This window comes from Ziziphus jujuba, chromosome 3 (assembly GCF_031755915.1).
Source record: "Ziziphus jujuba cultivar Dongzao chromosome 3, ASM3175591v1".
In the NCBI taxonomy this organism is placed as follows: Eukaryota; Viridiplantae; Streptophyta; class Magnoliopsida; order Rosales; family Rhamnaceae; genus Ziziphus; species Ziziphus jujuba.
Window position 1 is genome coordinate 21493583 of NC_083381.1, and position 13786 is coordinate 21507368.

The 13786-nt window shown below is 35.7% G+C and overlaps 1 protein-coding gene across 1 annotated transcript; it reads right to left on the bottom strand.

Annotated features, from left to right (window-relative positions):
* Window positions 1-667: 667 nt before the first annotated feature.
* Window positions 668-12065, bottom strand: LOC107422769 (uncharacterized). The gene is made up of 24 exons (XM_060815404.1): window positions 11892-12065; window positions 11401-11640; window positions 5591-5680; window positions 5406-5507; window positions 5210-5269; window positions 5045-5123; window positions 4806-4953; window positions 4599-4722; window positions 4259-4439; window positions 3967-3995; window positions 3637-3785; window positions 3349-3451; window positions 3151-3246; window positions 3007-3062; window positions 2800-2929; window positions 2523-2585; window positions 2355-2414; window positions 2104-2265; window positions 1882-1955; window positions 1670-1763; window positions 1351-1487; window positions 1158-1238; window positions 871-976; window positions 668-727 (listed from the first exon to the last, which is right to left on the bottom strand). The coding sequence occupies exons 1-24, from the start codon at window positions 12063-12065 to the stop codon at window positions 668-670; spliced, it is 2598 nt and encodes an 865-aa protein (XP_060671387.1).
* Between the last annotated feature and the right edge of the window lie 1721 nt (window positions 12066-13786).

Genomic DNA, 13786 nt, shown 5'->3' on the forward strand with positions numbered 1-13786 from the left:
AACATAATATTGTTGAAAATCGAAATCTTTCTTCGGACAACCATTAATTGAAAGTGAAGCTTAGAGGAAGTGGCTAATTACTGCATGAATTTTGTTAGGTACTAATTAACCGAAGAACATTGAGCCAGTATGTTAAACATATTTACTTTGTTGTCTGTATTTCCTATAGAAATTCAATGCACTCCATGCTGCTATTGGTTTCGAGGCATTAAATTTTCATCACAGTGAAGGAAAATTTCCATCACTATTTTTGGATCAAAATTGATTAAAATTAAACGATAACACCAAATATATATATATATACGGAAATTCTATGGTGAAGACGGTCCGCATGAGGACCGCAGTATTAGCAACGGTTTTTTATAGTATTAACGATGGTTTTTTAGAAAATCGTTACCAATACTATAAAAAACCGTCACAAATACTGTGGACGTATGAAGACCGTCCGCACCATTGACGGACTGTATATATATATACTAATTCGTTTCTAAAGTTCATAAGATAAATTAACTGAAACATGAGACAATTTGAACCATCCTTGGTTAAATGAGTTCTATGTATTACACAACATTAACTGAAAAAGAAAAAAAAAACGTTTTTAACTAAAAGCTGTAGAGTTTGAGCGTAGAATATGAATATAGAATTTGAGCTGGGTCCATGGCCTTGTTTATGGATTGGTAAATGCAGCAACATTTACATTGGCATTACCAGGTCGAGAAAACACCATCTACCAAACACATGAGAGAAAACAGATAGCTTTAGTTACAAATGGTTAAAGACTTTGGCCTAAAACCAGAGACAAATGATGGTGAATAAATCAAGAGTCTTTATAAAATTATATATATATATATATATATATATATGTACCACCTGGTAATTATTGAGTGTTTGTGTCTTGAAACCTGCTGCACAATAATCGAAATAATATTCCCATTTCCGGATGAATTTTTCATCAAATCCCAAATCAACAATTTCACTGAAAAACACAACCATCAGCAATGACACTCTAAAAGTCAAAACTCCGGATTTTTCTAAAAGAAATAATAATTTTGTCATTAGACTGTTACGTGGAAACAATATAATAATGTCTGTCTATTCTAAATTTCTTTAGAAATGACGGTAACTAATTATATTATTATTATTTTCTTATACAATACCTTTGATTCTCCAAGAAATTTTTCCTCCAAAGTCTGAGTGTTGGGTAGAAATGAGGTCCAATATTTTCCAGGTGCTCCACACTGCCATTCCATTGATCATTTTGTTAACATGAGAAAGAAAAAAAAAAAATATATATATATATATATAGCCTGTTTAGTGGAATTTATGCCAGTCGAAGTGAGTTAATTTTACCAGAGTCTTGATGCCGCAGCCATGGCTGATGTTACCCTACTTAATGAAGGTAAACACGCACCAGGAAAAATATACTCTTTCATGAAACCCGGACTTCTTCTGAATTCCTCATAATAATCATCCGGTACTGCTGTGAACTGAGAAAAAATAAAAAATAAAAAAATTTAGTAACAGAAATCTGTGAACTGGGTAAAAATAAAAAATAAAAATAAAAACAATTTAGAAACAGAAATATACTATTAAAGTATGTCAAACTTGAAAGGAAAAAAAAAAAAAAAAAAATCAACTAGAAGAAAGAACATATTTCAATTACTATTACCTGTAGAGCGAAAATGCCATCTTCTGCTAGTACAGATTCACAACAACCAAAGAAATCTTCCATGTATTCATGTCCAACATGTTCTATCATCTCACTGGAAGACGCATCAATTAAGCACAAATCATGGTGCTAGTTTGTAGGGAGTACAACTAATTGTTGATGTAAATTGGATTCAAAAAAGTATTACCACTCAAAAAAGTATTACCACTCACCAAGATATGATTCTGTCGAATTTAGATGTATCGGGCAATTGGCGATAGTCACAGAGAAGAAATTTAATGTGGTCCTGATGGAATAGTTGGTTAAACCTCAACATATTCTGACTATAGCTCAAATTAATGCACATATAACATTCGGATAAGTTATACAATGCAGAGATCAACAAACTAAGGAGATGTTTTTTATATGCAAAATTTAATCATTTAGTTTGAGACCTGTAAACCAGCATCTGCAACTTTCTTTTCTGCAAATTGAAGTTGCTCCTCTGACAGAGTGATGCCTGTGTACTTGCAACCGGTTTGTTTGACAAGCTCAATAGCAAAGACTCCCCAACCACATCCAATCTCCAGAACTTCATGCTTCTTTTGAACTCTAGCCTACATTGAAATAGCAAAGGAAAACTCTAGGAATCACCTTATGAAAACAAATGAAAGATATGACATAAGTGCTAATAAACAAGACTCACTTTTTTAATCAAAGCAGAGATCTTTCTCCTTTGCGCCGAGTTCAAGTCTTCATCTTTTGTCTATAATAATAGTTCAACATGGAAACAAATACAAGTTAAACCTTCAAAGCAAATATTTTTTCTATTGGTACTGTTACTGTCAATTTATCAAAATATTATATTTCTGACCTTGAATATACCACAGGAGTATTGCATTGTTTCACCCAAGAATAAAGCAAAAAGTTCATTTCTCTGCAAAAACACCAAAAACCAACTGTGAGATGCTTCTTGACGGATAATTATTGGTTTCAAAATATAATGAAAAGAAATTACTCATAGAGAACAATTGAAAATTTTCAGTCGCAGCCATGGTTTCACTAGACCGGCCTCCTAACCTTTTAAGTTTTTGGTATGTGGTAATTTAACATGGTTTTGAGCCTAATTCTTGCAGCTTAAGCTAACATACCAGGTCATAATGACGAGAGATGTTTCTGCGGGCTTGTTTAAGAGTATTTTGCCTAGAGACATGCTGAAAGAAGTATATTGCTGACGATATACTGGCTGTGAATAACAATGGTGTCCACCATCCTTTCGAGCTAAGAAAAAGTAAATAACCAATTAATGAGATGCAGGAAATGACTACTAGTAGATAATTTTTAAGACACAAGAATACCTTTTCTTAGTTGCCTTAGAGATTGAACGATTTGCTTCTCTGCTGGCAATAAAAATCTGCAAAAGGATTTTGCAGCATATGTTCAATGGAAGTAAAAAACAGAAGATATTATTACCTTCCATGAAAAATTTATCCATATTATACCTCAAAAATGTGCAGAAGACCTTCATCTTTATCGACAAAAGAGCAATCTCCATTGACATATGCATCAGCAAAGCCAAACTCTGCCTGTGTCATAACCTGTCATAGACATTATACATTTTAAACCATATGACTCTAGCACTATTCTTTATATATCCATGTTAGAGAAGTCACAAACATAATGCATGAAAGAGTGCATACTTTCCAGTAAAATTGTGGATTATGAACTTTCAGAACCGTCTTGATAGAACATCTTTTTGTAGTTTTCCCAAATGTGAAAATAGTTCCTCCTTCCTCAAGTAAACTATCACAACATGAAGTCCTCAATATCATTTTTCTGCACTGTGTTAATATGTAATAGAAACTTCCGAATGCATGAACCAAATCAATAAGGGTCATGAAATTGGCTCTGTTTGTTTACAATGTTTTATGCATAGCTAGTTACTATGCTTGTAACTGCTTCAGAATTCAGATAACCAGTATACTCACATCAAACATCCACTGGAGATAAAATTTCCAAGAAATCTGGTAACAAATCGGCATGCCCCTGTTTCTACCAGTGAAGGTACCATGTGTTTTGGGTTGCTTAGAAGGGCACAACTTTCTCCTAGAATGCCATTAGCAGAAGCAATCCCAGCCTGCAAACAACAACTTACTTTCAGCCTGCATTCCACGATTCTGATATAGGATTGTTTGAGATATATAATCCTTTTCTTAGACAATTAACAATGAAAAAGTACCATTAGCATTGATCATTATTAGATATTTTAACACTTTATCTGTAATTAGCTTGTAAGAAATATAATTTCCAATAACTACCTTCAGTTGATCCTCATGGAATCCATAACCTGAAAGAAATTTAGCATAGACACTCAGTCAGAAATTGTCACGGGAAAATTATTGGCTATTAAGATAATTAAGATAGCCTTGAACATAAAAATGACCTCTACAATTGAATCCAAACCATGTATATTTACCATATTCCTAGACATCAAAATCTATAGTTCTGAGGGAAATTTTCTACGTTTTACTAATCTTCATCCCCTTTTACTCTTTGATTTAGTTATCAAGAAACAAGGGAAGCAATTATCTTGATGCATGGAAAACTCACCTTGGTATGCTCCACAGAACCAAATTCCTCTTTTGCCTTGGATATGATGCAGCTCAAGCACAGCTTTTGAAGCAGCAACAGATGGGACTGGATGGCCAGTTGACCACTTAAGCAAGGTATGTTTTGGTGGATGTTCTGGATTTACAGTCACGAGGAAAGGGAGACTCATTTCGCCAATATTCTGAAAGTTTTAAAGTTTCCAGAGCTTGGTTAACATTATGGTGCACAATGGAAATCTTTCTTAGCAAAACTAAATTATTGTTGAAGCTAACAGGAATAGCATAACTGCTCCCAACGTGTATTAGAAGTATGTCAAACAAGATCTTCGTTAGGTACTAACCTGAAGAACATTGAGCCAGTATGTTAAACATACTTTGTTGTCGGTACTTCCTATAAAATTCAATGCACTCCATGCTGATTGGTTTCGGGGCATTAAATTTCGATCACGATGAAGGAAAATATCACTGCCAATAGAGATTTAGAGGATCACTACACACATAGATGCAGCAATCCATCATCCTTTTGATAATTTGATGGGATTTCAAACCTATAGACATATTGGAAAGCACCAAGTACTCTGAGTTCATCAGGAGTAGCTTGGTCTCCTAATATTTTCACAGCATCAGGGGTATGGACAGCCAATATGCATCTGCTATACACTTCTTCCGAACCATCTCCAGAGACAACTATGCAACCTGCTAAGCCTTGTCAGATATATGTTAGAAGGTGGTCCGAAAATGGTTCTAACCATCTCCTGAGAAAACCATGTTATTGAGTAGTACTTACCTTCATCATTTGTTGCAATCTTATGAACCTCACAATGAGTTCTTATCAGACAACCTCTACTCTCCAGCTCTTCTCTTACCTGAATTTAGAATTTGGTTTTAGTCTAAACAAATATACATATACGTAAGCATACATGTTAGAATATTCTGAAGAAGAAATTAGCACCTTATTCACATAATAATGTGATTGCCCTTTAATTGCTAGCCATTGAGGACTCCCAAAAAGCTGCAACATGAACAAAACTAAATAAATAAATAAAAATTAAGCATCAATTCAAGTAATAATCTGGAGCTCTAGAAAACTTAAACTTTCAAGTTTTATTTGCCCTGAAATATTTTCTTGTGATAGAAGTAATATGTACCTGAGGTAGATGATGATTGCGGAAAAATGAAAGAACATAGTAAGCAGAAAAGCTCATTACTCCTTCTGAAGGGAAGGGCCATATCGAACTGCAAATTGGAACCTATAGAAATACCATGACATATTTATATATATTGCCAAATGAAAAAATGAAAAGGCAATAGTATTGCTTGAGTGATCTCTCACAAGATAAGCTTTCTGAAACAATTCTGAGTAACTGCGAGACGAGACAAACTGTCCAAAAGTTTCTTTGTGATCAATGTCCTCGTTGTTGTTGTAAAGAAATAATCCTCAAGAGTTGAGGAGTGTTGAGAACTGGTGTACATCTGGTTATGCTTGTGCATGAAGGAAGTAAGAAACGGTGTCGTTCTGGATATAATACAGTTATATCTTTTGGAGAAGAAGAACGACAGCGTTTTTGTATCTGGTTTAATTATATAAGTAGGACGGCGTCGTATTGGCTCAATGTTGGTTTTATCTGAATAACAGAATCACGTGCAGGCCATGTGGGTTAGTTATGGTTGTTATATGAAGGGCTTATTATTATTGGTCCACATCATCTTGGATTGCCACATCAGCAACAGCAATACAGAGTATAAATAACGGCCTTCGTTCTTTTCAATTACAACTGGTTTTTACAGATTGCAGAGCTAAGAATTTGAGTTTGTGTTTCAGAGATTTTGAGAGGAAATTGAGTTCTTCTTGTATTGCACAAACACTTTGAGATAATCTGTAGGTGTAGAACAATTTCTTTGTGAGGTTGGTTAAGACAGATTGAGTGTGGGTGTATATGGGCTTACGGGTTGGTTTGGGTGTTTTTCTGTGTGATTCACCATTGAAGAACCTGTGAAGCTTTTGTTGTTCTCCCTCCCTTTTTGAATAAAATAGCAGAAGCTCAGAACCTGAGCACGAGGACGTAGGCAATCGTTTTTGGCCGAACCTCGTTAAACTGTGTGTGTGTTTTCTTGGTTGTTTTGGTTATCTGTTCTTGCTGTTTTTCTTAACAAGTGGTATCAGAGCCTGGTTAGGAAGGTTGGTGGAGATTCTGTATCAAGAACTCATATAATCAAGAATGGCATCAAAGATTGAAGTGGAGATCTTCAATGGCAAAGGGGACTTCCTGCTTTGGAGGAAGAAAATGAAGGCTGTTCTTGTCCAGATGAAAGTAGCAAGAGCCATAGATGGAACATTTTCTGCAGATCTCTCAGAAGACAAGAAATTGGAAATGGATGAGATTGCTCTAAGTACGATCATTCTTCACTTGTCAGATAATGTGCTGAGAAAGGTAGATGATGTCACCACCACTTCTGAAATGTGGCATAAACTAGAACAACTATATCTGGTAAGGTTTCTACCTGATCGTATTCTTTTGCTTGAGCAGTTTTTTGGCTTTAAGATGGACACCAATAAAGATTTGGACTCTAATCTTGACATGTTTAATCGTTTAATACTTGATCTTGCTAATTGTAAAGTCACTTTTAGTGATGAACACAATGTTGTGATTCTGTTAAACTTTTTACCTGAGTCCTATAGAGAGGTCAAGAATGCCATAAAGTATGGCCGTGATTTCTTGTCCTTAGATATGGTGATAAGTTCTTTAAAATCTAGAGACATTGAAATGAAAACTGAGTCTAAGGCAGAAGGTCTTAATGTTCGAGGAAGAAGTCATACTAGGACTTTTGGTAATTCTGAGTTTAGAGCCAGGAGTAGAGATCACTCCAGATCCAAATCAAGAACTAGAGGTCGAAAATGTTATTACTGTAAGAGGGAAGGTCATATAATGAGATTTTGCTACAAGAAAAAGAGAGATGACAAAAGTAAGACTCAGGTGAGTAGTGATCTTGCTGCTGTCACCTCGAGTGAAGAGTCTGGTGAAGTTCTTGTGGCTGACACTGAACAAAATAAGGCTGAATGGGTTCTAGATTCAGGGTGTTCATTTCATATGAGTCCTATACTTGATATTTTTCAGTCTTATAAGGAATATGAAGGAGGACAAGTTCTCCTTGGTGATGATCATTCCTGTAAAGTTGTAGGTTTAGGTAATGTTCAACTTAAACTAGATGATGGCACTGTTAAGACTCTAAACTCAGTAAAATATGTGCCTGGTTTAAGGAGAAATTTAATTTCTCTTGGAATGCTTGATGAGGCTGGTTATACCACTAAAACTGAGAATGGAAAAATGAGAATTTCAAAAGGCTCTTTTGTTGCTTTTAAAGGCATTAAGAAAAATGGTTTGTATGTTTTGCTTGGTGAAGCTGTGTCTAATTCATGCAATGCTTCAATTCAGACTCCTGCAGATAAAACTCTGTTATGGCATAATAGATTAGGCCATATAAGTGAAAAAGGCATGTATTATCTGAACAAGCAACAAGTTTTTGGTAAGGACCAGATAAGCAAATTAGACTTTTGTGAAAATTGCATTTTAGGTAAGCAACATAGGCTCAGTTTTAATTTGAATTCAAATAGAGCTAAAGCTGTGCTCGATTATGTTCATGCTGATCTTTGGGGTCCTGCTAAAGTCTCCACTCAAAGTGGAAATAGGTACTTTATGTCCATCATAGATGACCATTCTAGGAAAGTGTGGGTCATCTTATTGAAGTCCAAAGATGAGGCCTTCAATAAGTTTAAAGAGTGGAAACTACTTGTTGAAAAACAAGCAAATAGGACAGTAAAGGCTTTGAGAACAGATAATGGTCTTGAATTCTGTAATAGGGAGTTTGATAATTTCTGTAAGACTCAAGGAATGGTGAGACACAGAACTGTTAGGCATACCCCTCAGCAAAATGGTGTTGCTGAGAGGATGAATAGGACCTTGCTCGATAAGGTCAGATGTATGCTAGTGTCATCAGGCTTGCCAAAGTTGTTTTGGGGTGAAGCAGTTATGACTGCTATGCATCTTGTTAATTTGTCACCATCGACTGCTTTAAATTTTGAAACACCTGAGTATGTCTGGTCTGGAAAGTTGCCAAATTATGATAATTTGAGAGTGTTTGGATGTGCAGCATATGCACATCAGTCAGAAGGTAAGCTTGAACCTAGAGGTATCAAATGTGTTTTTCTAGGATATCCTCAAGGTGTTAAAGGCTATAGGCTGTGGGTTAAGGACAGCAATGGTTTTAGAGTCATTGTTAGTAGAGATGTCATTTTCAATGAAAATATTATGCCTTGCAAGAATACTAACAGTGCAGGTACTGAAAGTGACCAACCACAACACATGTCAAGGCAGATGGACTTGGTAATACCTGAAATTGATTTTCAAGACAATGAGGGAAGTGAACCAAAGGAATCATCATCAGAAGCTGAAGTCCATGGAACTCCTGAGCATTCAGAGTCAGAATCAGATGAAGAAAGGCAAGGACAACAGCTTTCTTCATCTTCAAGAACTGTTGCATCACCAGGTTATCTGTTGACTCGAGATAGAGCCAGAAGGAGGATTATCCCAAATAAGAGATACAGCTATGCAGATTTTATTGCATATGCTTTGGTTGGATTTCAAGAATTCTCTGATAATGAGCCTCAGAGTTATAAAGAAGCTATGAAGTCTTCAGAATCATCAAAATGGAAACAAGCAATGGATGAGGAAATGCAGTCACTTCATGATAATCATACATGGGACCTGGTGTTGGCACCTGCAAAACAAAGAGTTGTCGACTGTAAATGGATTTATAAAGTTAAGGAAGGGTTGACCAAGTCAGATCCAGTGAGATTCAAGGCCAGGTTGGTAGCAAAGGGTTTTACTCAAGTTGAAGGTGTAGATTATAATGAAATATTCTCACCTGTAGTCAAATATACCACTATTCGAATTATTCTCTCTTTAGTCACACATTTTGATTGGGAACTAGAACAATTGGATGTAAAGACTGCATTCCTTCATGGGGATTTGGAAGAAACTATCTACATGAAACAACCAGAGGGATATGAAGTGACTAGAAAGGGTGGAGAGCTAGTATGCATGCTAAAGAAGTCTCTCTATGGTTTAAAACAGTCACCAAGGCAGTGGTATAAAAGATTTGACACTTTTGTAGTGAAGGCTGGTTTTATGAGGAGCAATTTTGATAGTTGTTTGTACTTCAAGGAGACAGCAAGCTCAAATGCTGTATTTCTGCTTTTGTACGTGGATGATATGTTGCTGTCAGGACCAAATGCAAAAGTAATTGATTCAGTCAAACAGTTACTAAGTTCAGAGTTTGATATGAAGGAGCTTGGTCAGGCAAAAAGGATTTTGGGAATGACAATCGAGAGGAACAGAAGAAACAGGAAAATGAAACTGCATCAGACTTCATATGTTCAAAAGATACTGTCCAAGTTCAGTATGAATGAAGCTAAACCTGTATCTGTGCCATTAGGTGGTCATTACAAGTTGTCAATGGAACAGTGTCCTAGTAATGCACAAGAAAGAGAAGATATGATTACTGTACCATATTCAAGTGCAATAGGTTCAGTTATGTACCTTATGATCAGTACAAGGCCAGATTTGGCTTATGCAGTAAGTGTGCTAAGCAGGTTTATGTCAAATCCTGGAAGGAGCCATTGGGATGCAGTAAAGTGGCTTTTAAGGTATTTAAAGCACACTGCAAATGAAGGATTGGTGTTTGAAAGCAGCAAAGATGGAATAGAATTGCTTGGTTACACAGATGCAGATTATGCTGGGGATCGAGATAAAAGAAAGTCAATATCAGCATATGCATTCACTGTTTGTGGGAATTGTGTAAGTTGGAAGTCACATTTGCAAGCCATAGTAGCCTTGTCTACTACAGAGGCAGAATATATGGCAATCACTGATGCTGCAAAGGAAGCAATATGGATCAAAGGTTTACTTTCAGAACTTGATATGTTGCACAAGGCTGTCAAACTCTATTCAGACAGTCAAAGTGCAATACATCTTTCTAAGAATCCTGTATTCCATGAGAGGTCCAAACATATTCAGATTAAATATCATTTCATACGGGATATGGTGGAAAGGAAGGAAGTCAAGTTAGAGAAGGTACCTACAGAACTGAATCCTATTGATATGGGTACAAAAGTTTTACCCCTGAGCAGGTTTAACTCATGTAAAACCTTGCTCAATATTGGGGTAGGCTAATGCTGTTTTAAAGGAAGATTGCAAGGAGGGTTCACAGAGTTTCTGCTATAATTACACTCTTGAGGATTAGGTGGAGAAATGTAAAGAAATAATCCTCAAGAGTTGAGGAGTGTTGAGAACTGGTGTACATCTGGTTATGCTTGTGCATGAAGGAAGTAAGAAACGGTGTCGTTCTGGATATAATACAGTTATATCTTTTGGAGAAGAAGAACGACAGCGTTTTTGTAACTGGTTTAATTATATAAGTAGGACGGCGTCGTATTGGCTCAATGTTGGTTTTATCTGAATAACAGAATCACGTGCAGGCCATGTGGGTTAGTTATGGTTGTTATATGAAGGGCTTATTATTATTGGTCCACATCATCTTGGATTGCCACATCAGCAACAGCAATACAGAGTATAAATAACGGCCTTCGTTCTTTTCAATTACAACTGGTTTTTACAGATTGCAGAGCTAAGAATTTGAGTTTGTGTTTCAGAGATTTTGAGAGGAAATTGAGTTCTTCTTGTATTGCACAAACACTTTGAGATAATCTGTAGGTGTAGAACAATTTCTTTGTGAGGTTGGTTAAGACAGATTGAGTGTGGGTGTATATGGGCTTACGGGTTGGTTTGGGTGTTTTTCTGTGTGATTCACCATTGAAGAACCTGTGAAGCTTTTGTTGTTCTCCCTCCCTTTTTGAATAAAATAGCAGAAGCTCAGAACCTGAGCATGAGGACGTAGGCAATCGTTTTTGGCCGAACCTCGTTAAACTGTGTGTGTGTTTTCTTGGTTGTTTTGGTTATCTGTTCTTGCTGTTTTTCTTAACAGTTGTCAATTATCTCAAGATAACTATAAGAGGAAAACGTGAAAGGGTCAAAATAAGGGAAACAAGAGAATATGGTGCAAACACATTGAGCTTTGCTTAATTATAAGTACAATGTAGAATAGGTACCCGGTAACATCATCCTTGAACTTGAAAATTTCTCTAAGCATTTTCCAAAAGAAAGGATTGAAGAGGTTCTTCTTCTGTGCAAACAAACTTGACAAACCATTTCGACTGCCCCATTCGTATCCTCTTCCTTGGTCCAAACTCACTGAGAATGACATCTTTGATTTCTCCATATCAACTCCAAGGCTCTCAAACCACTCCACCATATTTGGACAGGTTACCTGCATGAGATTCCCATTTTCATAATTTTATCAACACTGAGTTAAACCCAACATTGTTTCCAAAGACTAATTTATTACCATGCATATATATATATATATATATATATATCATACTAAAACATATATATCTGTAAATATATGTACATGTATGTATGTATGGTCAGTCTCATATTCATATATATACATATGTATTTGTAAATGTGTGTGAAGTTGAATCCGTTGAATCCATTTACAGGAGTCGAGAAATTTACAGTGTTGAAGACTATGAAACCAAGGTCCAAATCAAGACCATCAATGGTTACTGTCTTGGCATGGCCTCCCAAGTGATCTTCCTTCTCATACAAAACCACTTCCACTCCATTTTTGGCAAGAATATAAGCTGAAACCAGCCCACTAATCCCTCCACCTATCACTGCAACTCTCATCTTCCACATTACAAATGTTTCTTGGAACTCTAGGACTTCTAATAGACTGGCAGATTTGTTAGCCAAGAAAGCCCTTCACAAAAACTTTTTGTTTGATGTTGGTAGTGATTTGGCTTCCCTCTCTTGTGATATTTTGAATATCCAAGCTCTTGATATGCTTGGATGTGGTGTTTCTTTGTAATTCCTCCTCTTTCTAGAGGCTTTTTGGCGGTTTTCGCAATACACCTCAATTTCTATTAAAAAAAAAAAAAAAGGCGATTATGCATCCAGATTCAGAAAGATTCCTCACTATGCACATGATTCGATTCGTTATCTTCTTCCCCCATTTATATATATATATATATATATATATATTAGAAGCATTGGTCAGATATTTATGAGGAAAAGTTGAAATAATAATAATGGTCCTTGCTCTGGAGCCATTTTTGACTTGTTTATGGATGCATGCCAGAGCTGCCAGACATATGTACATAAATATGTACATATATATTTTTTAATTAATTGGTACTAATACCATATATATGTACATATATATATATATATATATATATATATATATATATATATTTAAGTCTGTGTTAATAATTAATTTAAGCTTATATGATGATGATGATGATGGAGAATATTGAATATTATGTATATATTCGTGTTAATCAATCTAATGGGCAGGTGATAGCAAAGGATCTACTTAGACTATTGAAAGAAAAAAAGGGTGTAAATTCGTTTATGTCAGAAAAGTTGACAGTGGTGGCCGGAGACATCTCTCGGGAGGACCTGTGGCTGAAGGGCTTGAGTTGGAGAGAAGAGATGCTCAGATGCCATTGTTAATTTAGCTTGCAACCACCAACTTCGACGAAAGGTAATTACTTTATTATACCTATTTTAATTCGTCCGTAATCTATTATCCACATCATGATAATATTTTAATTACATATGTGAAGATTTAATCCACAAATTCATCTTGCAAAGATCTGGTGTATGTATGAGGTCAACACTTGGAGAAGACTTAAGCTAATTCGATGGATAAGTCTCAGAAGAGCAAAACGCATCGTTTCATTTACTTGAAAATAAAGAAGGACAAAGTGGTCATTTCTAGTCTACTGTAACAGAATAACGGCAAGCTACGTGTTTTAATCTGAATGATTCTTCATAATAAGTTGGACGACGTCGTTTTGAAGCTGGTGTGTAATATATATGCAAAGAACTCTTTCTCTTCGATGGAATTAACAGAAATAACAGTTTCCTTCAAGATTGAAAAAGAGAGAGGAGCTCCAAGATTCATGTTCTACCTTTTCTTCAATTGTATTCTTTTCTGAGTGAGAAAACATCTCTAAGTGAGATAGAGTGAATGTACAAAGTTGAAAGGGTGTAGAAAGGGGCTTCGAGTTTGTGATTGTGTTTTCTATGTGAAAACCAGTTTGTATACAAATGTTAATAGTTTGTGTCACTGCTGCAAGATTAATAAGAGACTAGAAGCTCTCACTGGAGCAACGAGGACGTAGGTCATCTTGACCGAACCTCGATAAATTTTGTGTTGGTTGTTTTTGTTCTGATTTTCTAACAACATACATAGGTATATATATCTTAATAAAATATAATTTGATTTAATCAAATTAATTTATATATATGTATAATATGTACATGCAGACAATGCAGTGCATCTCTAGTGGAAAAATCTTAGTCAATAATATTACTTTAAAGAACCGTCATCGAAAGTGACG

What these genes read in the sequence shown, in the direction of transcription:
- LOC107422769 (XM_060815404.1), bottom strand. Translation starts at nt 12,065, where the DNA reads ATGAGAGTTGCAGTGATAGGTGGAGGGATTAGTGGGCTGGTTTCAGCT. An exon ending in ACCTATTCTACATTGTACTT is followed by an intron (nt 5,681 to 11,400) that starts ATAATTAAGCAA and finishes TTATTTCTTTAC; the next exon opens with AACAACAACGAGGACATTGA. An exon ending in ACTGGCTCAATGTTCTTCAG is followed by an intron (nt 4,440 to 4,598) that starts GTTAGTACCTAA and finishes TAAAACTTTCAG; the next exon opens with AATATTGGCGAAATGAGTCT.